Raw genomic sequence first — 25,950 nt, 5'->3', positions numbered from 1 at the left:
CTTCAGCGCTTCTCCAACTATCCTCCTTAGCTCGTTGAAGTTCGCCCTCCTAAAATCTAGGGCCACCACCTGACTGCTTGCCTTTGCCACCTTGCGCTGAATGGTGGATTCTAGCAGGCAGTGGTCACTGTCGCCCAGGGGGTCAAGCACCCGCAGCCCCCTCACCAGGTCGTCGCCCGTGGCCAACACCAAGTCCAACAAGGCATCCCCCCTGGTGAAAGAAACTCTTTGAACCTTGCAATGCCCCTCATCAAAGCTCACCTGAGGCTCCATCCATTAGTCTCCCTGCATCCCAGCACCTAAGTGCTTGTCCCTACAGTGTGGGGACAGATCCTGCCACTCCCAGTGCAGGGTTCAGGGTGCCCAGCACTTCTCAGCAACCAGAACTCGTGGCAGAGGTGATATCATGCCTGATGAAGGGTGTTTGTGCCCGAAAGCTTGCAGTTAAATAATTTTTTTTGCAAAATTCTAGTTGGTCTGATAAACGATACCACGCCTTTACCATGAATCCTGATTGCTTTTAGACCAATACGGCTCCAACCTGAATACCCAACAGCGCTTCACGGGAAACTCTTAGCACCTTGCTCGGTCGGGTTAGTAGCATCTCCCCAAACCGTAACAAGAGGGACTTGTAAGGGAAAAAGAGCAAAATCATCAGCACCCTCTAGAGAAAAAAGGTTGCATTACAGATTAATGAGAGCTATTCTAATCCTAGCTCTGTGTTGTGGGTGGGTAAATCTCCATTATTTAGATTTATAACAGGTTTGTCCCTGGCTTGGTGCTCAAAGAGACCAAGCAGAGCCGGTCCCTGTCTAAGTGATAGATGCCATTGCATTGCTTTCCCAGAAAACTCCCAGGCCCTTGATTCAGATATAATCCTGGAAAGGCCGGCAGGGAGAGAGCCCAGGAGATATTTCTGGGTGGTGGACTCGGGCCTTTCCAGATGTGGAGTGTAACATGTCACAGAGAGCACACACAGAGGAGGACAGCTTTCTGGAGGGGAGTCAAGGAGAGACATCCAGCCAGAGAGCAGGAGCATTTGCACGTGGGTCGTGCCTCCAGGAGGTAACCTCAGATCATCCCGTCTTTAAGACCTGGCTCTGAGGCTTTTTCTGCCTGGCAGCCTTCATAATGGGCAGATCTTAGTTTCACAGTAGTTTGGGGTCAGAAGGGACCTGAACAAATCATCTAGTCTGACCCCCCGCCACTGGCACCCACTGGGATCACACGACCCCAGACAGGTATTCATCCAACCTCTTTTTGAATTTACCCAAGGTAGGAGCGAGGACCACTTCCCTAGGAAGTGTTAACCTTTTTATTCTCATCATCGTTATTTTTCAGCGATTTAAAGAAGAAAACGTGGGGTGGAGGGGAAGGGGTTTGGGCTCTTCGGTTCATTTAGAAGACGACGGGTTTGGCTAAAAAGGTTGGCAGACTCAGAAAGATGGGACACGTGGCTGGTGCCGTGTGACGTGGTGGCTCTGGTGGCGTGTCAGTGTATGTGTGCGCACACCCGTGCCGTGCCGTGTCGTGCCTGAAGGAAGACAGCAAATGGGCTGCCTTTGTCTCTGCCCTGCTGTGTGGTGCCCTGTTTTGACCTGGATGGGCAGGAGAGGATGGATGGTTCAGCCCTGGAAGCAAGACCTGGGACGTGGGCCAAGGGAGAGCCGCCCAGGGTGCAAGGGTTCAGTAGCCAGTGGCTTTCACGAAGGTGGGGACCACAAGAGCAGTATGGAGATGTATCCTCCTCCCAGGAGAAAAACAGGTGCTTCCTACGTCACCCTGTGCCATCGCAGGAAGGCCCAACCTCTAAGCAAGAGCGGCGCATAGCTGGCACTCGTCTGCCTGCGTCTAGCTGTCTGCCTGCGTGGCCGCCTTCCTGTCTGTCTCCGTGTGCATAGCCAGCCGCGTCCGCCGTGTATTTCAGACCCTGCGTGCGTGCATGGACCGGCTTGTGCCTCCGCTCACACGCCCCATAGACCCTGCCGGCTTGGGCAGGGGTCTAGAAACCATTTAGCTGTGAGGGACAAGCACATTGCTCTCAGCTTGCCTGCAGGGCAGACGAGCTGCCCCGGGGGCTGCAGATGAGATGAATGACGACTCGCTGCGAGGGCCGTAACCCTACAAAGGCTGCAGGAGTCTGGAGGTTGCGTGACCTCGCCATGGGTCCAGGCAACGCACAGCCATGCAGCAGATTGATCTCGGTGTACCCCGGGTCCAGGGCTCCGTGGCTGCTGCTGGATGGGCTTCCCCGAGGCTCTCGGAGCTGTATTTTGCCTCTGCCCACCATCTCGGCGCTGCAGCCCTGAAGCCTCTCCAGCCAGCTTTGCTGCAGCGGTTCGGCCGCAGCCTTGGGACACTGCCGGAGGTCTCCCTAGAAGCCCAGAAGTCATTTAGGGTTAGAGTGTGATTAGAGCCACAGCCCAGAAGGAGGGGAAGGGGTCTCGACTGCAACCCTCCTTGGGGCAGGGGATCTGTCCTGGAGCACCCCAATCCCACAGTGGGGTGTATAGCCAGTGAGTGCCTTAACCATCCCCTTTCTCCCCTCTGTGCATCCCAGGGTCACTCTTTTGAAGCGAGGCTCATGTGTTATTTAGCCACCTGCACCCAAGACTTGCGGAGAACTGGTGCTGGGGGAGACCCAGGTGGTGGTGTCAGCAATAGGCCTGATGGACTAACCTGCCAGCTGCGATGATCGCGCACACGGCAGGCCTCTCGCACCTCCCCGCAGCCCGGCTGGGTGGCAGGAGCAACCTCGCAACAACCTCTGCACGGAGAGCCACTCTGTGCCGGGACCTGTCCTCGCACCCCCTGCATTACCCCTCACTACCTCTAGCTAGCACGGCACCCCCTGCGCCCATTCAGCAGCTTCCCCCCCTCTTCCTAGAGATCGGGTGCTTGCATGAGAGGGTAGTGGCAGCTGAGGCAGTGAAAGCAGGGACTTGCAAGTAAGGAATTGTATACAGTCAGTGCAGCTGCAAGTGGCTGGTAGTGCTGGGCGTGGACCGATATTATTGATGTCTTGACCGGAAGCAGAAGAGAGCATAAAATCCAGGCCCGCTAAGCCGGCCTGGTAGTCTAATGGCTGTCGTCCCTGTCGTGGCACCCTGCTGTTGCCTTTTGTGTTTCATAACGTGTGCGTCTGTACGGCATTTAACACGATGTGGCACCAACCCTACCTGTGTCTTCAGAGCATCTGCCTCGTGTAAGCTGTAGCGACTGTGAGCGGTCCATTAGGTACTTAGCTCTTCCACTGCCTCTGTGTAGCTATGGGCTGGTCATCTCCCTGCTCCCTGCCTCTGTTTCCCATAACCTGGGCATAAAGCCATCCTTCCCCCACCTTTGAGATGTGCAGACTGCACTTGCTATGTAAGTGCTAAGGAGTATGTTATTGGGTGTTTGCCTGTTCAGTCTGCTGTCCCGAGAAAGAGGGAAGCAAGCTGAATCGGCTTTAAGAACGTAGCCGGTGTTGTATCACAACGTACTCATTGCCATGGAGGTAAAACTTCAAGATAAGCTCCGAAATTTCCCTGACACAATCATCGCCTCCATCAGATAAGCCTACTGCATAAATAAAAGTGCTGTAATTTAATAATCCTGTGGCTCCTAACCTTTTAATGAGGTTCTCAGAAGGCATCGAGTGAAACCATCCTCCCCAGATTAAAGGCTTTTATTAAAAACAAATGGATCAGTTTGATCTCTTCTCTACTCTGGGGGCTGGGCCAGATTCAGCGCTGCTGTATCTGCTGCACAGCTAATGGAGTTGCACCAAGGTTGCTTTTGGCCCGTGGACTACAGGCTGGTGCCAGGTCAAAACTGAACACGGCGCCAGCTCGTACGAGACCAAATGCAAGAACTTAAGACCTTGTGCGCTGAAAGAAGAGATCAAGCTGGACTGAAAACAAAGCTGGCTTGACACAGCACGGGGAGGGCCCCCCGCCTGTGATGAGAAGCTGAAGCTTTGGGAGTGTTTTTAAATACCGTGGTTGGTTCAGTGCACGGCGTACAGAGCCGAGAATGCAGGAAGACCCAATGCTGCTCTATACGACTTCCCCCATTACACCAAAGGGGGCACGGGCACAGCTCACTGCAGATTGATTGATGTTTCCTTGGGTGTCCTCAACAGACAAGTGAACATCTAGACATACGTGGCTGGCAGAAGGAGTAGGTGGGTGTTGTTGAACAGATGCCAGAGTTTTTCCCTAGTAGGCTGGCGCGTCTGAGTGCTGAGCACAGACCATGCTCTTGGGGGGCTAATGGAGACTTGTGGGTACTCAGCCGTATTCAGGATGGTGCCCGTCCTCTCTAACCACCATGGGATCTACAGTCGCTACAGTCAGCGTCACTGCAGCCTACGCGCCATGCACCCAAGTCGTCAACACCTCCGCCTGGGAACTTCAAAGCATCTTGCTTATATTTCCCAGGCAGCTTCCCTAATGCAGGTGTACAGCCTCCTGATTGGAAACATGCATGTGAACCCGTTTAGCTTTCTGTCCCATGGAGAGGACAGTAACGGAGTAGCTTGGGCTTGTCGTTGTGAGGCCCGTCTGAACGCCTTTTAGGAGGTGGTGCTGCATTCATTCCCTCATCTGTAAGATCTCTGGCTGAGCGGTTGAAATATTGCTCGCAGAAGGTGAGAGGCTAAATTGTACAATGGTTAGTCGCTATCAGGAGGTGGCAGAGAGAAATGAGCCTCGTTTGCCTTTTGTACACGTATGCTGGTGTCTGTCTTCCCAGCCTTGTTTCCACCCACTCAGACCTTCAGCTATGTTCGATGGGGGTGGTAGACTGCTTTTGACGTTTGGGTCACAGGTGGCTGTCTGCAATCCCATCCCTGAAGTCATTTTTGTGGAAAAGCCCCCAAGAGTCCTGCCCATTGCCTGGTGGTGTTAATTAACAAAGTGCTTGACATTGTCTCACCCCTGCAAACCGGTGCATCGAGGCTCTTCTATGGACTCCCGTGTCTCCAAGCTGTAGCCGTAGGTGTGTGCAGTGAACCATCAGATGAACCCACCCAAACCTGGAGAGAATCTGGTGGCATCTTCTCCATGGTTGTCACCAGTGCACACAAATGCATGTCTTTGATTGCACCAAAAGAAAGCCCCTGCGTTTCACAAGCAGCCACTTGTGCTGCTGTGTTTAATCAAAGATGCTACATCTGTAATCAAAGACGCTAATTCTGTAATCAAAGACGCTATGTCTGATGGAAACTGGAATAAGCTGCGACTTGGCAAAGCTTTGCACCCACGTGATTGGTGACGTCTTTTAAAGCAGACCTCGGTGTCTTCGTACAGTCCTGTTACACTGAAATGCACCAAAAGACATGGCACAGGTTTTTCTCTTTGGTTGGGTACACGCTGTGGTGTCCCCGCTGATTTCAGAGGGGATGCTCCTGATTTACACCAGCATAACCGAGAGACAAATCTAGCCCACTGTCCTTTCTGCACACCCCTGCACACTACCTTTTAGCAGTGCATGACTGGCATCTCCTCTAATGGACATTGCATGGGTTACTGCACCAAGCATGACTGCTGCATGCGTTTCTGAATGTCATCAGACTTTACCCTGAACTGTCTTTGTATGTGTCTCAAAGTTAAAGTTCTTTTCCATCCATTAACTGGCTTCAGGATGTCAGAGAGCACCAACAGATTAGGAGAGTCAAGCGCTTGCTTTCGTCTTCCCGGCTCATGTTAAATATCTCCCAAGGTTTTGAGCAACCAACTCAACATTTGACCATCTGTCCACTGCAGAGCAGAACAAGTACTGGCATATACTGCACATCACACCAATATGCTGTACGCTATTTAAATAGAGAAGGTGCACCATGGAGTACAGTCTATATAGCAGATGCAGACATAAAGGGAGCAGCCTAACAGGAATCCATCGCCGCAGCCGTTTCATTCTGGGCTCGCACTTTATATTAAGGATGCACTGTATAAATAGCCCACAAAGAGTTAATAAATGGTTATGAGATCTTTTCATAACTGATTAATTGATTATTATGGTCAACAGGTTAATAGATAACTATAATCAGCTTATAGCACGCTTTACAGTCGTGCACATAAGCCTAGTGCATATACTACTCAGGATATGCCATTAATCCTTTATGAGACATTAATAAATACACGTTTAATATAAAGTAGGATCAGCCTGGACAATATTGGCCCACAGAGTGATTCTTTTTTTTTTGCACATTATCAAAGAAAGCTGTTCCAAATTTTTTTAGGTGCTAATCGGGAACATCCTGTGTGCTTCCATGTGCAAACTGAAATAAATATTTAATTTCAAATATTGCCCCTTTTTTTTGTTTTGGATGCACTGTGGAATTAGCCAAACTCCAGCCACTCTCAGCAAAGATCATCGTTCCAATCCAGTAAGACTGAAAGGATTTTGATTGCTAATCAAAACCAAAACACACACAAAAATAATTGTGTTTGCCTTTCTGTTGTTTTTTCCATATTTGTTGGGCAGAAAAATTAAGTCTAGGTGACCCTGATCAGAGGAAAAGTTTTAAAAATATTCCCATTGCCTGTTGAACTGCCAAGAAAAAAAAGAGTAGATGAACAATACAGTTGGATCCATTTTTTGCAATTTATTTCAGCTTTCATGTTCTGATCTCGCATCATCTGTATTTTTAAAAAAAAAGCATAACATGATGAGTGTCGCTCCATCTGAAAGAAATTAGCAAGAGTTGGAGGTACTGGGATCTCCTCTGTGTTCCAGTTCTCCTTTTTAAGGTGGAATATTTCATTTCTCTGAACCTTGAAACATTTGCAAGTAGATCAGAGCGAACACAAGCAAAAAACCCGTCGGGAACAGTCTCCTGCTGATCTGGACAGAACCTACCAAGCCTTTTCCATCTGAAAACTCTCTGACAACTCCCAATCTGCCCCTAAATAAGGCAATTGAACTTTTACACTTACTGAGTTTAAATAAGAGTTAGCGTCCATCAGCCTGGCTGCCATCACAGTCTAATTTTAGGCACGCACAAACAGTCAATAGAGTTCAGCTGCAGGGTCGTGCCCAGGTAGCGGCGGAAGTGGCCGCACCAAAGCTTGTTATAGGAAGGATTTTTTTCACCCTTAAAAAATAATAATAATAATAAAGCGGGACTGGAGGAATGGGTATTGAATTCATGTGGCTGCAACCCAAATAGTTTCTTAGTTATATCCCAGCCCCCATGGTTCAATTTGAAAAGAGCCTCGTACTGTGTAATGTGAGAGTTTGACCACACGCCTCTGTAAGCATGCTCTCTGTGGGTGAACTTCACTCTGTGCAGTGAGTTGTGTGTCCTCGTGCTGCTGAATTTTACCCTTGGAGCATCTCATTCCCCCAGTGGAAGTGGTCACCCCACCAGGGCCTGGATCCGAAAGACATCGCTGCAGGTCTGAAATGATCCCTGCTCTTAGACGGGCTCAGTGGCTGGCACTGACTCACGGTGTCTTTACCGCTTGCCGCTTTCAATTTGCAAATCTGCATTGTTTGCCACAGAGTCATTGTAAGGATGGTAGAGAAGGCACATTGCACCCTCCTTCCTTGGATGGTCACCCCGACTTGGTCCTGTATGCCAATAACCACCAAATGTGCACCCCTAGCCTGTCTTACCCATTGCTGCATTTCCTTCATAGTCCCATGTGTGTAAAGCAAATCCCCTTGCTCACAGAAGAAGAGTCCAGGTTGGTATTCTCACCCCCAGAGTCCAGGTTGGTATTCTCACCCCCATTTATCTGCAAGCTCAGGCTGGGTTAGGAGTAGCACTGCATGACCTGGTCCAGAGAAACCAAGTCTTGCCCTGAGCTGAGATCGAACCTGTTGATGGCTTGAAGATGTTTCCTTCCTTCCTTCCTTGTCCACCCTGTCTCTCGCACTCCCCGACTCCCGCCAGATGTGAAAGTGCTTGGAGTACAGAGAGTGAGGAGGTTATTTGCGGGCCTGAGGAGACGCTGTAAGTACAACGAGATCTTGCAAGAATGAGCCTGCTCTTCGGAGAGCTCCGGGTCAGTTCTTGCAAGCCGAAGATAAGATACGAAATCCCGTTTGAGTGCTGGTCTGGACTGAATCTCTGTCGGGTCCATTGCTGCTAATTCAAAGATGTCTGCTTATTTCATGTGAAGCTTTGTTCCCTGTGTCGGCTCCGACTTCTCAGAAACCCCTGACCCAGTCCTCCGGAGGAGTTCACCCTGCACCCAAACGCGTATAAGACACTAGTGCCGTTGGGCCGTACGTGCCCACGTGCCTCGTGCTGGTGACAGGGAGCCATGCTCATTGCTTTGCCTTGGCTTCTCTCTTTCTACAGAAGCGCAGCGCCGACCCTACTACGCTGACTATTCCCCAGCACGGAGGTACATCCATACCCTTTGTACCAGCCACTATCTGGACCTGTTCATTACTTTCATCATTGGTGTCAACGTCATCACTATGTCCATGGAGCACTACAACCAGCCCAAGGTAAGAGCCATGCGTCCTCCGTGGAATACATCTGAGCCAAAACCTGCTAGGATGGAGCACTGGAGGAATTAAGGACCACGTGCCGTTCTCACTGGGCGCGTCTACATGAGAGGCTTAATGCTCAGTAGCCTAATAACACTGCATCGTAGCATGCCGGGTGAAAACTGTGCTAATAGGATACTGCGCAGTCGTATTACGCTACTGTACAGTACGTGTTGCTAAAAACCACGCACCGGTGCTACTGCACAGTAGCAGTTACGGCACATTTAGTTAGTACTTCATTAAGCAAGTACTAAACTCAGTGTGCAGTAACTACGGCGCATTAATGAACATGTAGACACACCCCTGGATTATCACGGGAGTCTCATCTCAACGAACATCCCGAGCTATCAGGTTAAGCTCCATCCTTGGGGGTTTTCAAAACCCAGCTAGACAAAGCCCTGGCTGGGATGATGTAGTTGGGGCTGGTCCTGCTTTAAGCAGGGGGTTGGACTAGATGTGACCCCCTGAGCTCCCTTCCTACCCTTGTTGTCTATGACTCTAAGCCTCATTAGTACAGTTAACTTGTTAGCTTAAGCTCCTAGTCTAGCTGTTTTAGGGCCAGCTTTTACCATACAGCCAGGGAAGAGTAGCTGCTGACTCTCCTCTCACATTAACAAAGAATTGTCCTCTGAAGTCAGTTGGGTGATGTGTACATGGAAACCCCCAGCCAGCAGAGAAGAGTACGGCAGTGTCTTTGAGTCGTACACAAGTGCAGCTAATAAGTGCAGGGAGAAAGGCATCTTCTTCTTAGCGGATTTGGAGTACGTCTGCCCTGTTGCTTTTTCCTGATATACCATACAAGTCTTTCCTCTTGACAAAGCCCTTGGCATAAAGATTTTGGTCTGTCCATTTGCACTATATACTACCATTCTGGCATGGAACCGGGTTTAGATTAATAGATTCATAGCTTGTTAGGGGCTGGAAGGGACCTCGCCAATCATCACATCCAGCCCCAGGGTTGCAGCCCTCCAGGTCCTTTGTTTGGTTTTTAATAGTGTAACGTTTGCCATGTAACCTGCAAAGGATTCTGGGAAGCCAAACCACCAGGCACCAAGCCACGGTAATGCATGTTGTTGGCCACCTGCATTATTCTGTGCTTGTTGTTTCTTTATGGAGTGCGTTTTGTTTTATTTGTAAGCATTTGTGCTGATTAGGGCTCATTTACATGTGTTGACAGCAGGGTAAAACTCAGCAGACTTATTCTGCAGATGTGTCATTGTAAATGATCCCAGGATTGGACCCAGCAGAGAGACCTTAAGTTAAATAATATATTGCCAGGCTTTTAACAAAGGTCTCTGTATTATGTTGGGCAGGATAATGAGACCAGAAATAAAGCAAGCTGGGCATTGAGAAACACACCTGCAAAAGCTTTCAGATCTTGTTCTTGAAAATCAGTGCGTGCTCATCCCACACATCTGGGGAAAGCAGAATTTGGGTATCACCTAGATGTACAAAGGAGAATTTTGACCTGAAGTGAGGCTTTCTCTCAAGCTCTTGTGTTCCCCCAGTAACCAAAGCAAATAAGCGCTTTTATTGCTCATTACTTTTATCTTCCTGTTTCCTGTTTTGCCTATTCGTTGCTACTCAGCTTTGCAATTTTGCATATTTGTAAGAAACCAATATCCATGCTTGACCCCAGAAAGCCCAATCAGAATAGCTTTTTTTATTCTGGAGCCGTCTATTTTAAGGTTTGAGTCGTGTTTGCTTGCTATTGTTGGCCTCCAACTCCAATGAAATCCATTATAAACAGTCATCATCTTAGACTATAAACACTCCAGATTCCTGACTTCCGAGAGCAGCTTTATAGAGAGAGTGAATATTGCACCAAATATGGACATACTTTGCCCAGCGCTAGGGATGCAACATATTTCAAGAAGGGAAGGCTTCATCTGTCTCCGACATTATTTATTTCACTAATTGTACTAAATAAAGCTGCATTCCTTGAATTGCCACGGAGGAATGACCCAGCCAGTCCTATGCCCTATCCTACTCAATGCTGGATAACTAAGAAGAAGGTGTAGGACCTTCATAAAGCACCTGAGAGCAAAGTTACAGTTCCCTTTTGATCCTATCGGTGGACTGGTTTGTTTCCAAGGCTAGAGATGAATGTCCTTGCAGTGCCTTAGCTTAGTTCAGTGGTGCTCATTAACCATCCGGCCCCACAGGCCTGATGAGTGGCCTGGCCATGGGTCAGATCCAGTACAGGGTAAAACACATGGAGTTGGTCCACAGGTGTGATCCAGCCACAGAGTAACCGTGCATGATCCAGCATGCAGGACTGCATCGCCAAGCTTGCAGGGGTCCCCACCCGTCTGGAAATTTGGTGTTAGGGGAGTGGTGGCAGCACTAATTGCCATGATTTGCAGAGCCACAGCAATTAACACTGCTACTTCTCCACTGCCAGATGCTGGACCTGTGGGGAGCACAGGCTGGATGACAGCCTGCAGGCCAGAAGTTGAGCACTGCTGACTTAGTTAATATTACTGCCAACAATGTTCTGGTTATTTCAATGTACAACCATTCTGCATCATTTAATGCAGCCATGCTTTGTTGCAATGCATTGCACACGCTGATTCCGCACTGGGTTACAAACAGGGGTTCGTTCAAGACCTAAAACCTCAGATCTGGATCTGGAAAACTTCCGAAGATTGGGCTTTCCAGACACTGGGATTTGGCTGGGGTCTGCCCATAGTTTAAAAGCTACAAATTTTAAGCACCATGAAAACCTGGCCCTCTCCAGTTTGCGTGGAGGTTTGATTCTGGTGTACTCTTACTGCAGTGACTTGCAAATCAGGCAGGTGCTTCAACTAGTCATTTGTGTGCAGAAAAACTGGTTTTAAATTTCCAGTCACTGCTGTTTCACTCCTGAACTTTACTTCACTTTATCTTGTGTCCCCACCGAGACTGTCCTCCTACCCGCCGATCCCTTTGCGATGGGACTCAGGTGAAGGATATAGATCTAATGCATGCTTTTCTTTCAGTCCCTGGACGAAGCACTGAAGTACTGCAACTACGTGTTCACCATCGTTTTTGTGTTTGAAGCTGTTCTCAAGTTGGTGGCATTTGGTTTTCGACGATTCTTTAAAGACAGGTGAGAGTATTATAAATTCCAGTGATAAATGGGGACTGGGCTGGGGTGTAGGCCGGAAGTCAGGCAAGGATCAAAATATTATCAACTGGTTGCAAGGAGTTAAAATAAATCCAGAATGACCCTGCTGCTCCTGCTTTATTGAGGAATAGGACATCAACCCAGTAGGGCTTGAATTTATTATGTAGGCCCATTCACCGAGTCCACTCAAAACACTTATCACTGCTTAATTATACTTAATCATCTTGAGCAGACTTCTGTACCAGGGAAGCCCATTAGAAAAGCAGCTGGGTCTTCCTTAGCTCAAACAGATTCATCCTGTGCACAGTATCCAATTTCCAGGCTGGATTAGAGTTGGCAGAAAGGGTGTAGCTTGGGAGGGATCAAGAGATGTCCTCTGTGGTCTTCAGGCCATGTTGGACTAAGTCAGCACAGGTCCTTGGAAGCCCATGGTACTCAGCTGATTGATACTAGCTGAGGTTCCCATACAAGATACCAGAGCTGAATTGGGAACAGGGTGCTGGTTTTGCTGAGGGAGAATACAGGGCCACTGCCCCTGAGCATCTTTCTGGCATTGCTGTCCATGACCAGCCTCTGAGGTCTGTGGTTTTGTCCATTAGATGGAACCAGCTTGACCTCGCCATTGTTCTGCTCTCCATCATGGGCATCACCCTGGAGGAGATTGAAATGAATGCGGCACTCCCCATCAATCCCACCATTATCCGGATCATGCGGGTGCTGAGAATAGCAAGAGGTAAGGGTTGCGTTTTTCCAGTCTTCGGCCTCTTCACTGACCCCTCCTGGCCTCTGATGTAATGCCACGGAGGTCAGGGAGGGTCACTTCAGGAGCAAAGTCAGCCCTTTACGCGCGGGAAGGAGGGGGCTAAGCAATTTGGGTTTCATTCAGGCTTCCGGGAACACCGGGTTTTTGCTCCAAACGTAGCTTACCCAAGTGCCGTAGTCATGCCCAGATAAAGCTGCTAGTTTTGACCCGCCTGTAATTTAAACCGAGAGTCACCGACCTCTTGCAGGCGGCAGTCAGATGTTTGCTGTGGCTGGAAGCAGGAGGAAGGGCTGGTAGATTTCCCCCCATCTCATTCTCCTCCTGGAGAAGATGCATCATGTCCTCAGGCCGGGCGGGATGTGCTCCAGGGGGGAAAGAGGCAGAATCGACCTGGAGAGATTATCTCCAGGAGGGTCCAGTAGAAGCGAGGGCCAGAAGTGAGACACAGGGAAGGGTTATCTGGGATCCTGTCTCCTAAGGGTCACACCCAATTGCATGAGGGTCAATCCGGAGTCGCTCCACTGGCATGAATGGACTTGCTACCTGACGTGCACGCAAGGAGAAGCGGCCCTGTTACCCTTTAAATGAAATTCTTTCCCACGGCTGGAGTCTCTGTTTCCCAAGGCTTTGCTTCTCATTGTAGTACTGAAACTGCTCAAAATGGCCACCGGCATGCGAGCTCTCTTGGACACCGTGGTGCAGGCGTTGCCCCAGGTAAGCCCGCGGACGCGACCCATGCAGCACAGGCACTGAAGAGTTTGGTCTCCCTTGCAGACACGGTGCTCGTGTCGCAGCATTATGCACCTCGAGCCGGGTCCCTGACCCCAGGGCTTCTCCCCTCCGAGCACGAGGGGTCGAAAAACTTCTTATGGTTTTAAAGAAAAGAAATGAATGTTTTCAGAATATCTTCAGAGCGTGTAAGGTCAAATATAGCTGTTCCTCAACCTCTTCCACGACCCAACCGCGGGCCTTCTCTCGTGGTCTGAAACTCCCGTTCCTCCCATACCCTACCCCTTCAAGGTCAAATATTCAAGTAAATAATAGAGGTTTATCTTCTTTAGCAACGATACATTTTTTTTCCTCTTTAATTCTGTAATGAAAATTAGGGGGTGGGAAATGTGACGTTAAATGAAGGGTCACCACCAGGAAAAGGTTGAGAAATATTTAGATGGACTGAGCACCCCAGTGCCGTGGGCATAAGAGTGAAAGGGCTTGAGAAGCGCTTGATGTACCGTCCGTCTTTGCGTCGTGTGCAAGGCTCTGACTTGCAGGAGTCGGCGCCAGGGAACGGGGCTCGGTGCAAAGAGATCCTTATGCCAGGTTAAACGGATCTATCGGCAAAGAACTGTGAGCTAAAAGACGCCGCAGCGTTGCCAGCTTTCACATTATTTGATGTTTGTCTTCAAATCCTCAGTCCCCCGGGACTGTCTTGTTACGGGAACGTCTTTTTTTTTTTTCAAAACAAAGAAAGTTGGTTTCCAGTTCTCATGGTTGGGGGGGAAACCCCAGTGCCAGATTATGACACACTGAGACCCTAAGCTGTGTCCAGTTTAAGAGGCCCCATACGATCAAAATAATCCACGAAAATGGATGTTCATGATATTTTAAGATGAATTTTTGCTATTTCTGCACCACTGTATTAACTCGATATGAATAATAACCGTGGAGCCATGGACATGGATATTTTTGTCATATTTGAAATGAAAACGTCCAGTTGTTGTTTTTTCTTATTTAGAGGCCCCTCATGTTGTGAGGCCCTCAGCTGTAGCTTAAATAGCTGAAGCCTAAATCCAGCACGGCCTAAACCCAGCCCCAAAAAGATCAAGATCCAGAAGGCAACTCAAAAAAATCCACGTTTTTGTGTGCACGCACTTGGTTTTTGATCCTGTTTTTAAGCCAATGGAGTGACCTTTTTTTTTTTTTTTTTGGCTTGACTCATAATTTCTGATCAATTCATTTTGGCAGGCCCGTAGCATGGGAGAGGAGCCCTTGATGCTCCACCGCTCTGCATCTGCTGGAGTCCTTCACCAGGAAGGGCTGAAAATGCTGCCAGATCAGAACGGGTTACGTTTCCCGTCTGCTTTGCTGACGCACAATGCAAGATGGTGGAGATTTTTGCTGTTTTCCTAGGGCTTAGCTGACAGGGAAAATTTACCAGCAGGATTATACCAATGTTATTAAACCACCAGGCTCTGTCAGCATAACTCCCTGTGTGGACGCTATTAATCTCCGATAAACATGTCACCATGGGGAATTACAGCTGTAGTGATATAATGACACCCATAGAGATCTGCCCAATGTAGGCGAGCTCTCCAAGCTCTTGCTGGAAAACGAGCGGCATTTCTTTTTCTTGGAAAGCCCCCTTGATCCATCAACGCTGCCACTCCAGGCGGTTTTAATCTAAACCATTGGCGCTCTGGTATTCAAGCCTCCCTTTCAAAGAGGGCCTTTAGCTGAAATGAAAGCCCGGACTTCACAAGCCCAACCCCTGCGCTGGCGGTGGATTTGTGTATGTGCATTTTTTTTTTCTCGCTCTTTTTTTTTTTTCTCAAGCAATGTGATTACAGACCCTTTGCTTTTTGGTGAAGCAATAGCAAGGCCGGAGGGTGTTTTTTCCGCGGGCAGCACTTGAACCCCAGCTTCTGCTCGTGTCAAATCTCCCAGCTCTTGTGGGGAACAGTCAGTTGGGAAATGAGAGCTAAGGCGACTCGATCCCAAGACTACACGTGAGATCCCCGCTCTCCTTTGAGCTTCTTTCTCCGAGATCGCTGTCCCCGTCTTGCTGGCAAGGGCTCGCAGAATGGCTGCTCTCCTTGAGCCCACTCGTTAAGTGATGAGACGGAGGAATTTTATTTGCATCGGTGCCGATGAAGCGGGTGGAGAAATGCGTCTGGCTGGAGTGGGCTGAAGTAGCTCTTTCCAACATTCCCATGCGGTAGTGATTTCAATTAATTACAAAATGCTGGTATTAGAATAGCTTTTTTTCCCCCTCTTTGGGATGGCTGATGTCAGTTGACTAGTCCTTTTTTTTTTTTAAGCAGGAGCACTGGGCTCAGGCCAAACCAGCAGAACAAAAGGATCCCACGGTTTTGAGGAGGGTGGTGTTGGCATCCAACATTTGTGGCTGGTCTTAACGTGACATCGAGTGTCCAAAGCCGCCAAGTACATTAGCAGGCTTGGTCACCTCTACTGGAGCTTCCAGACTGAACACCTCCTGATAGCACTGTGCTGTGCGCCCCATTGCACCCGGCTTCTTCACACGGTGGTTGCTTTTTTCCCCAGTCCTGCAGGGTTTTTTTCTCTTTCCCCTGCAAAATGACTGGAAAAGATGGGACTGAGCAGAAGGAGAAGCAAGGCAAAGAAACAGTGATCAGGGACAGACCTTTAAAGGGTAGCTCTATACTCCAGCCCCTCTGCCCAAAATAAGTGAACGCCCCCAAACTGGGGGGAGTTCAAATCGGGCTCCAACTCGACGGCTTGGGCGACCTGTTTGCTTGTTTGGGCTGGTTTCACCCAACGCAGCTCAGCCCCAAGACAGCATCGGTGTTTCAGTGAGGAGCTTGCATTTTCCAACGTCACCATTGGGTTGACCAAGTGAGGAAGGTGTCTAGTGATGGGGCCAGGGCCACCCACAAAGACCTTACTGCTCTTTCCCCTCCCGTGGTATAAGCTTCCTAGAAGAAGTAGTTTAAAAAATGCAGAACAGGAAAGGGAAAAATGCAGAGAGAAGAGTTAAAGAGCAGCAACATAGCATCTTCGGCAGCGAAAGGGACTCTCCGGCAGACTTGCAGCGTTTCTGCATCAAGGGCAACAATTTGCTCTCCGTTACACTGGTGTAAACCTGGAGCGTGTTTATTGATTTAGGCTAAATAACTCCAAATCAACCGTGTTACTCCGGGTTTTTAAGACTTAAAGTGACTTAGTTCGTTTGAAATTGTGACACTGCCATGAAAGTACCCCAGATGTAAGGTCGGAAGGAGCTTTGCTGATCCTATCGTCTGGTTTCCCGTGTAACGTTGGCTGACGAGCGCCAGTAATTCCTGAATCCAGCCTATAACTTCTGCCTGAGCTGTAGTCTGTCTTTCAAAACGACATGCGGGCTTGACTCATAGGTGGGGAGCCCTCCACTTCCCTAGGTAGATGGTTGCAATGGTTAATTAATGATCCTCGTTGCTACAAATTAGCGCCGTGTTTCGATTCGGAGGTTATGGAGCTTGGCGTTTCCATTGGCTTTTGTTCTGCCTTTTTCTGCTACAGTGAAAAGCTGTCACAATCTCTTCCTTATGCTGGTATTTGTACACAGTTATCAAGCCACTGCTTAACAATCTTTTGGATTAAAATATACACATTAAGCCTCATTAGCCTCCCTGGGAGGCTGGTTTTCCAGACCTTGGATTATTCTTGGAAGGCTTTTCTGAACCCTTTCCAGTTTGTTTGTTTTTTTATATCTCACAAACACCAGACCTGGATACGGCCTTCCAGTAATAATCAAAATATTGCCCTTCTCTGAAGTAATACCACTGCCCCCGTCTTCCCTGTATCACCTGATTCCTACCTGCAAGGATCACGTTAGCCGTGTTAGCTACAGGACCGTACTAGGAGCGCACGTTCAGTTGTTCCCGACCCTGTCTCCTGATGCTGTTCAGATGCTGACTGCTTTCCAGGATACAGTCTTCCATCTCATAAGCGTGACCTACATCCTTTTCCCTAGATATATGACTTTGCATCTGATGTGCTAAAACACACATGTGGGCTTCCCTAACCCAGTTCGGTCTGCATACCGCCTGTCGCTTGCATTGCCAGTCAGAGAGATTGCAGTCGGCCCAGGATGGCCAATGCTGATAACAGAGGTGAGATGCAATGCAGCCCGGCTGTATTGGCCACTCAGTACTAACAGTAGTCAAATACGGACTTTTTTCTGTCCAAAACCATCGGCAGCAATGGCTGACAAACACTCGGGAGCGGAGGATGCTGTTTATCCGTTGTCCTCTCCTGGCTGCGACCCTGCTTTGCTACGTGTCATTGAAGAAGCTAGTGCAGATGAGACATTTGCAGAAACGAGAAGCACGGTGGAGTGGCTCGGAGAGCAAAATCACTGCAGGTTGATCTGTCTTGCCCTTCTTGTCCTCCTCCTCCGCGGGTTAGATGCTGCTCGCTCACGCCACCCTCGTTCTGCTTGGAGCCTTTCCACATTTTTCACCCCGGTGGCTGAGAGCAAAATACCGGCCCATCTATCTAGAAGATCTGGGTCCGTTTTTTAACTTTCCAGCTGTGGAATGCACATTAATTAAACACAGGCTTGGACCATGTTACCCCCTTCTCATCTTCAAAGCTTGAAAGGCCGTAGAGCAGAGGTGCTGTGCCAAGACAAATGTGAAGAACTGAACTCCTAGTTCTGCGCTGCTTTTGCCTGAAGGACAGAGGCTTCACTTTGCTGCCGTCTGGGAGTTTTAACTCTTCTAGGGACTGTAACTCCCATGCAGATTTTGGTTGCAACCTTCAGCACCCTTGAAAGGAGGGTATAGGATGTGAGCAATTGTGTCATGTTGCTGTACGCTGGAAATACACATCCGTTGCAAAGGCACGGAAGCACTGTTATGGGGATAGGACTTGCAGAGGACAAGACTTAAGCCAAGGGGTCACTGCTCACATTACTTGCCTGTAGCTCCCGGGGGTCAGCAGACTTGCTTTGGTTACTCCTGGGTGGAGCAAATCATGAAGAAGCCAGAGGCTGGTACGCGTGCAAGAAAGCCAACGGTGCTTGCATGCGATCTTTAATTATAAGTGTTCCAGAAAGTATGCAACACAAAACCTTCCCTTTGGCTAAATACATGGGCACAGCATCCCTCTTTGGATGGGAGTTCGGGCTTGTGCCGTGATACACTGGAAATGTGCAGTGATGCGGGGACAGTGCCGCATCCCGGTTGAAGCACTGAGGATCTGGAGCCTACCCCTCTTTGGAGCCAAGAGCGATTGTGGCTAGCATAAAGTGATGGAGACCTGTACTTTTGGAGCGGAGAAGCCCGAGGTTTTAGCCCTGCCTGCTTAGGTGTCACTTGTCCCTTTCTTAATTAACACTAATTGGTTCCCTGGTTGTGTTCCTGCCCGATGCCTGTTCCTCTAGGCTCAATGGGAGACACGTTAGAGAAGGCTTTTGACATGCCGCAGCCTGCCCCTAAGCACGGGCTGTGTCCTCCAAGGCTGTCGCCCTGGTTCCTTCCACCAGGACGGGAAGTCACGCGGATGGCCTCCAGTTTCCAGGTTGGCAAATGCATCCGTCTTATCCTGCATCTGCTGCATAAATTACCCAGCATTTTTCCTGCTTCCCAAGTTATTGCTTTGCATGGCGGGAGCTGGAAGGAAGCGATCGGGACTTGTGTCCTTGGAAAGAATTGGCAGAGGCTTCGTCTTATGAGAAATTGCTCTTGACAGGCATCCCAGAGTGCCTCGTGTACTGTCTGCACGGACGGCGGAGATGCCAAGGTGTGGGCTGGTGGAGCAGAAATAATTGTTGTCAGAGCAGCAAGAGGCACCAGAAGAGCTTGAAATATGCCGCAGCCAACCACCGTGGGAGCAAGCAAGATGGGCCTTTCATTAACGCCTCTCCCGGAGCCGGCGTGCTGAGCGAGATTTTCTCTCTGATTGGCAAGGACTGTCCAAACTTGGCCCCGAGTACACGCGTCCTGCTGTCCCTGATCCATGAATGAATCGTGCTAACACCCGATCGGCCCTGTGCGACCTCCTTTACCTGGGAGGGGAAACCCTGTTATTCCCTCTTACAAATGCAGGAGGAACCTGGGCGCAACGGGCCCGATACGAAGCCCATCAAAGACGACAGGAGCCGTCCCACTGAACTGCAGAAAGCTTTAGATCCGGCCTGTAGGGAGGTAATGAGACGGCCCCCAGCTCATGCAGCAATTCCCAGTTTGGAAGCAGCTGTCTTGGACTCTGCACAAGGCCAGGCTGGGCTCAGAAAGGAGCTTGCATTGCCCCCCCAGTAATGAGGCATGGTCAAGGTTGAGCTGTGGCTCCAGGGCTTGAACCTCGAATGTCCGAAGCCTCGAGACCCTCCTTCAAGAGGGAGTGACACGGCTGTACCCTCCGCATCCGGGTGAAGAAACTGAGCATCCAGGTGAAATGCCCGTGCTCGGTGGCCCCAGATTTCCCAGTTGCTCACGTTAGTGCTGGGCTCTCTGGAGCTTAACTAGCACCGTTGCTATGTCAGATGAGATCAGGTGGGGCTGCTGGAGCCCAAATGCTGCCATAGGGCAGTGCTGGTGGTGGCAATGCCCTAGCCCCCCAAGGCAAAGGTAGCATCCCGAGCGTGCAGCCCAGGGCATGCCGCGGTGATGCACTCGGCTGCTTGGAGACGTCCAGGCGGGCTGGCTGGGCTCGGTCGTGCTGCTTCTACGTCCCCTCCCTCCAGGCCAAGGCAAAGCTCCCCATGATGTGAGACCCATGGTGCACTGGCCCATATCCTAGCAGCTTGAGCCTGACCTGGCTGCCTGGAAATGGGGTCTCTGCAGCAGCCCCCTCTACCTACGGGGCCGGACAAGCCTGGGGGCAGCATCCTCCATGCCCACTGCCCCCAGGCTTGTCCAGAAGAGATCTCAGAGGTGCACTGTCTTTCCTGCCATATGCGAGTAGTGCATCCTTCCCCTACCCAACAGCCCTGCCGGCTGCTCCCTAGCGAGACGTGACCTCTGCTGACATCGGAGCCGCGGGGCTGATGGATTGCACGCCGGCTGCCCCCGGGGGTGGCGGGCAGGTTATTTGTTGCTGTCTAGACCCGGTTCCAGCAGCCCCAGCATGGCTCAGGGATGCATCCGCCTGAGAAAAGCATCATCTGCGGAGCTGGCCAAGCCTGCTGGAGCAGAACCGCCCGGCCTCTGCCGCCGGCTGCCAGCGGGACGATTGCTGGCTGTTGTTGCACGATCCCCTGGAGCACCCATGTCTCTTCCTTCTGGGGAGGAGGCAGGCATCTCCAGCCCTGAGTGCCCGGAGCGCCTGGCCAGGCTCCTAGCTGCCCCGGTCACCCTGCCACAGCAGTGATTCATCCGCAGCCAGCCCTTGACAGCCTCCCCAGATCTCCAAGTGCTTTGTGGACATGGATGACCTCCCAGCGAGGGGATTAGGAATGGGTACGTGTTGTTACAGGAGCAAAAGGCCCCACACACCGCCTGCCTTCAACGCTGCGCTGCTGCCCAGGCCAACATCCACAGTCCCTCCCCAGCGCAGCGGTTGCAGCGTGCCGCCCGTCTCTTCCTCCAGCCTCTGCAGAAGCAGGGAGCTGCAGAGGCCCCTTTTTTTTCCAGAAGCAGGTTGCATACCCCTGCTTAGCACCTCACCATTGCCTCAAAAGCAGCAGCCTGGGAGGAGACACCGGGTTGCATGGCCAGCGACGGGCTGTCCTCAGCCTGCTCCATGCCAGCGCATCAAGAGGGCTCTGCAGCTTTTCCTGAAAGGTCTCAGCTGGAGTCCAGCCATTTTTCCCCGTCTCTCCTCTTGTTCACACTGGGTGTTCGCGGGCTACTGGAGCCGGAGCCGATGATTATTTCTGATGGCATAATATCCACTCACATTATCTTCGAGCCTCATAAACCAGTGAGCATAAAATATCTGACTCGGAGCATCGGGCCAGCGTTCATTTATGGCAGGAGTCTCCAAGCTGCCATTCCAGTGTTTGCAAGGATCGACGTCAACTCATTTTTTAATGAACACATTGCTGAAGCTATGGACCTGCACGCGCTAGATAGGGCTGAGTACCAAGTTCGGGCCAGCACTATTCAGCCAAGACAGGATCTTGCCTTTGTAACCCTGCCTGTGACCTTCCTGAGACAGAGAAGCGATAAAACACACTTTGGTCACATAACACAATGAAGCAGTTACCTCTGCTAGGTTTCTGCCGTTCTTGAGATCGAGGTTGCTCAGGTGAAGTACAGAGGGGAGATTTATTACATGATTTTATTAGCCCAAAGTAACTCGAAAAGCAAATCAGAAATTGCAGAAAACGAAATAAAGCTGGTTAGATGGCAGTATCCGAAGCAGCAGAAACTGAACTCAGCATGGGACCCTGACAGTTTTCAAGAAGTAATAATTCAGTTCAGTTCAGTTCCTTCAGGGGCTGACCACGATCTTGTTACAAAGCCAAACTTTCCTCCTAGCTCGATGCGAGTCCAGATTGGTGACTGGCACCAGCGTGGAATTACAGAGCCTTAAACACAGATCCTTATTTGCTGCCAACCCATTTTTCGTAGGCCAGCTGAATGATGGGAAGTCTCCCTTCAATTCAACCGAATCATTTTCAAGCAGGAATAAGGCATTTAGACCCGTTACTTACCGGTACTGGTCAAACAGCCTCGCTCGACTTCAAAATGACCTTGCTATTCATAGCCGGACTCTGACACTTCAACATGCAGAACAGCCGCACGTTCAGACCAGAACATAAATCCACGGGTGGAAAATTGTGCAGTTCTTTGGGTCTCTTCGGGATTTCACCAGCGCTGCTTTTATCCTGCCTTAATGAACGGTCCAAGTCGAGGCAGAATCTTAAGCTTACGAGTCATTTCAAAGCTGCTGCTGCTGCTGCTTGTCCGCAACGCTATAGGGTCTCTCGATTGTATAATCCATGTTTTTATTTTAGGCTGAAGTCTTTGGACGGCTCAGAGTATCTCTCACTTCATTTTTTGCTGGACAGGAACATTAGCTTCCTCTTGCAAAGGGTTCAAGGTCTGAGAATCTCCAGCCCCGGCCCTAAACCTCCTCAGCTTCAGCACTGCTACAACCAGCTTTTCAAGATTAAGAGTCCACTGAGGTCATTCACTGTCTCCGCGAGATATTTCTTTTTCTTTCTGGCTTTCTCAGCAGTCTCCCCCAGGCAGAGTGAATGGGGCACGTGGCAGCAGCCAGATTTAACCCGACTGGCAGGCAACCGCAATTTTGAATTCTGGGAGCAAACCAAAATATGGCGTTTTGTACATCTCCTGCTGGGTGGCACAGATTAATGACGCATCCCAGGGAGAGAGTAACTCATGCTTCCGGCAAAGATCTGAAATGGCCAACTAGGATATGGACTGTGCGTCTCTTCTTACTGTTCGATGAGAAGCCACAGCACCTTGCAACGTGGGAAAATCTGCAAACTCTTTTAGTGGCACCTTGCAACTTGGAAAAATTCCCAGCAGCTTTGTTTCAAGGCATCCTGTGCCGTGCCATTTGGGCAAGACATGGGCATATGCACTGAACTCTTTTGACTTCACTCTGGTGGGTGCTTTCCATGGGCTGCTTGGCCCATATCCCACAGCTCCATGCTCTTTCCATCCACCCTCTGCAGAAATGTCCACCTGGAAGCTGCAAAGGGGACTCCGTGTAAATTCTCTTTACATTTGTGAATGCTTCTGTCCTTCTTTTAACAATTCATCATATGCTTTGAAGACGTTTTATCTCTTTGCATTGACCCATGGCCAGCAGGATATAATTTTTAATGCAGTAGCAAAGAACAGTTATGCGCCCCCCTGAAATAGTGCTTGATTGCACCCTACGTTTTCCGTGATAAGGACAGCAGAACTGCTTCAAATGCATAACTCGTCGTTTTAATTGGCAATTACTTAGAAACAGGGCATTGGGTTCTTCAGACCATACAACATTTTGATTCATGCACCTTAAAGATTTATGTTTCAAATTGTCAGTGCCATAGCTAAATTCCTGGTGGCCCTGGACGAACTTTTAGTATCAGGCCCCACCTTCACCCGAGATAATGATGATGATAATTGGACAACGGGAAAAAATTACCACTTTCGGGCCCCCGTTCTGTTTGGGCCACCTAATTCACCCATGCCTGTGTCTGGCCCTGCAAATTGTATTACCATTTGAATGCACCAACCTCGTTAATGTAAAACAAATACCTAATATGTATCTTTGTTAAAATTAGGGGGGCAGGGGGTTCTGTTGATCACATTTCTATTTAAAATAGATAGCCTGCCCTGAACTATTTGCAATTCTTTGTGGCCATTTAGCAAGGGAATGAAGCCCTCCACAAATTTAAGAGATCCGTTACAGATTGCTTCCATTTTCTGGCCTACTTTCCTAAATTTTAATTAACGCCCTTTAAATTTATGTTCTCCGATGATACCATTTCACCTCCTGCTGCCATATTAAGTACCGGCACTTGACCTGCTAGATCTCTATTACAACTGTATAGGCAAAAAAGCTTATGAAGCAGAAGAAAAAAGGTAAAAGAAGTTAGTTCCACAACTTGGCAAGAACTTATAGTTAAGTCTAGCCAGTTAGCTGTAATTACTTCAGCCTCCTTCTTCTCTTCTGTGTGAATCAGAGAGCAGCATCTGTTGCTTGACGTGTGTTAAAAGCCTTGGGTCTGAGTTATTCTGGCCTCTGCGTGGTCGTCTGTAGCCTTCTTGTTATTAATAAGCTCGATATTTTTGGCATCGTCACGACCTCTTTGTCTGTTGTACGGCACCTAGCACACTTTGCAGCGCTCTGTCAATGCATTACTAATAATAGGCATAGTGGGGGGTGAGGTGTGTTTGGTAACATCTTTTATTGCACCAGCTAGATGGTTGGCAGAGATGTTGAACAAGTTCTTGGGCACAAAATGCCATTATTCAGGTCTGGGAAAGAAGCAGATGCAGCCTAAGAGCAATGCCAGGTAAAACAATGGCTTTTGTTTAACGCTGTAATGTAGATGAAAGTCATCGTGTTTAAAAGGGAGGAGTATAGTCAACCCATGGAGCGCAAAGAAACAACAGCCTGAGAGGAGTGAAACTGTCTTTTACCAATGACGACACGTGCATTGAGGCTCAGGGTGATTGCGGCTGAGTCTTGCTTGCACGTGGTTCTGGTGAGGCTGGAGAGAGCTAAGACACATGAGGTCTTGGAGACTAGTTCAAGTAGGAAACACAGACAGATGTTTCGATTTTATATGGGTTACCAGTAAACCCCAAGCCTGGGAAGGGGTGAACATAACCAGTGATTCAGGGTCTGTGCTTGAGGAAGAAAGAGGGAGCTCTGCCATGCAGCTAAGCCCATGCTAAAGTCCTACTGAAGTGAAGACCATGGTGGGCCAAAGCAGCACCAGGTGTAAGCAGAACTCAAATGGCCACATACAGATGCCAAAAGTGACTTAGACATGCAAGGGGGAAAGTGCCAGGAAGGCTTCAGTTGGCCATCGTTGACCATTGCCCCTGTGTCCCCATCTCCCCTCCCCCCGGTTATGTATTGACTGATGTCTTTTTGCTTGTATGTAAAATGTGATGGAGCAATGACACTTGTGATGTCAATGTGGCTGACCCTTCTTCTGCTTTCTTCTTATGTAGGTAGGGAACCTTGGCCTACTTTTTATGCTCCTGTTTTTTATCTATGCTGCCCTGGGAGTGGAGTTGTTTGGAAAGCTCGGTGAGTAATGTGCCTGACGCCGCTTATTTCATCCCGTCGATATTTCCCTGTACCTGTTGGTCTCCTTTCTTTTCTGTCTCTGCCTCAGGCCCTTTTTTTCCCATTGACGCTCTCTAGCTCTGAAGATTAAAGGTTTTGCTTGATCTCAGGGTCACAGATGACACATGAGGATATAGTACAGAACCTTTCTGATGCGCACACATGCAGTTTTGACACCGTATCCAGTCACAAAGGAACTGTTTACTGTCTAAATATGAGCAGGGATATGTTCCCTAGGCCGGAAGTTTGCTGCTTAAGACGCAACACATGAGTCTGCAGAGTTGCATAAGGCTCAGGCTGATACTGGAGTGACTCCACCGTGCACCTTTGGCTCCCCTGATCTTCCACCTCACTTCATTATTTCCTTTCCTTTGGCTCAGTTCCTCCTCCTAAAAAAGTTTTCGGAGTTGTAGAGAATTAGGGCTGGAAGGATCACTCAGTCAATTGTCCATAGACAGTGTTGGAGTCTTGTCCATATGATTGTTGTTAAGAACCACATCCCCCTATCTGAATTACTGAGCAGTAACTGGCTGGCCAGGCATCCCTGATGTATTACCCAGGGACATGGTAGTGTGTCTGGCTGCAGGAGGAGGGGCAGGTTATACTGGAGATAAACTCTGCCCTGCTCCCAGGGCCTGGCTGTTGCAGGAGGGAATATCCCCGTTCCTGATCCCGCTTCCAAGCAGGTGACTTTGCACCAACCGTTTCCAGCCAAACTCAGTGTCACATACGCTCGCACACAGTGTGGCTTCTTGCCTCCCTTCTTATGCCTGGCACTCATGAGTAGGGTGACCATATGAGACAGCGTGAAATCCAGGACACTGCCCCTTGCACCCCCACTGTCCTCCCGTCACCCCCGAGCCAGATGCAGGGCAGCACGGTGCACAGAATCATAGGAAATTGGGGTTGGAAGGGACCTTAGGCGTCATCTAGTCCAACCCCTGCTCCAAGCAGGACCAGCCCCAGCTACATCATCCCAGCCAAGGCTTTGTCTACCTGGGTCTTAAAAACCTCCAAGGATGGAGCATCCACCACCCCTCTGGGTAACCCGTTCCAGTATTTCACCACCCTCTGAATGAGAGTTTTTCCTAATATCCAACCTAAACTCCCCTTGCTGCAACTGGAGCCCATTGCTCCTTGT

General features: G+C 49.5%; 1 protein-coding gene across 5 annotated transcripts in view; it reads left to right on the top strand.

Annotated features, from left to right (window-relative positions):
• Nucleotides 1-25,950, top strand: part of CACNA1H (calcium voltage-gated channel subunit alpha1 H) — a 605,989-nt gene that overhangs the window by 538,465 nt on the left and 41,574 nt on the right. For all 5 annotated transcript variants that reach the window (XM_019512700.1, XM_019512698.1, XM_019512699.1 and 2 more), the window contains exons 25-29: nucleotides 8,297-8,448; nucleotides 11,472-11,581; nucleotides 12,199-12,332; nucleotides 13,006-13,076; nucleotides 24,692-24,770. In XM_019512700.1, coding sequence (XP_019368245.1) covers nucleotides 8,297-8,448; nucleotides 11,472-11,581; nucleotides 12,199-12,332; nucleotides 13,006-13,076; nucleotides 24,692-24,770 — 546 coding nt within the window. The remainder of the gene's footprint in view (nucleotides 1-8,296; nucleotides 8,449-11,471; nucleotides 11,582-12,198; nucleotides 12,333-13,005; nucleotides 13,077-24,691; nucleotides 24,771-25,950) is intronic.

Source organism: Gavialis gangeticus, unplaced genomic scaffold (assembly GCF_001723915.1).
Source record: "Gavialis gangeticus isolate Ggan-Ray unplaced genomic scaffold, GavGan_comp1, whole genome shotgun sequence".
Lineage (NCBI taxonomy): Eukaryota > Metazoa > Chordata > Crocodylia > Gavialidae > Gavialis > Gavialis gangeticus.
The sequence above is the reverse complement of the archived record's forward strand: the minus strand, read 5'-3'. Positions and strand labels throughout refer to the sequence as shown.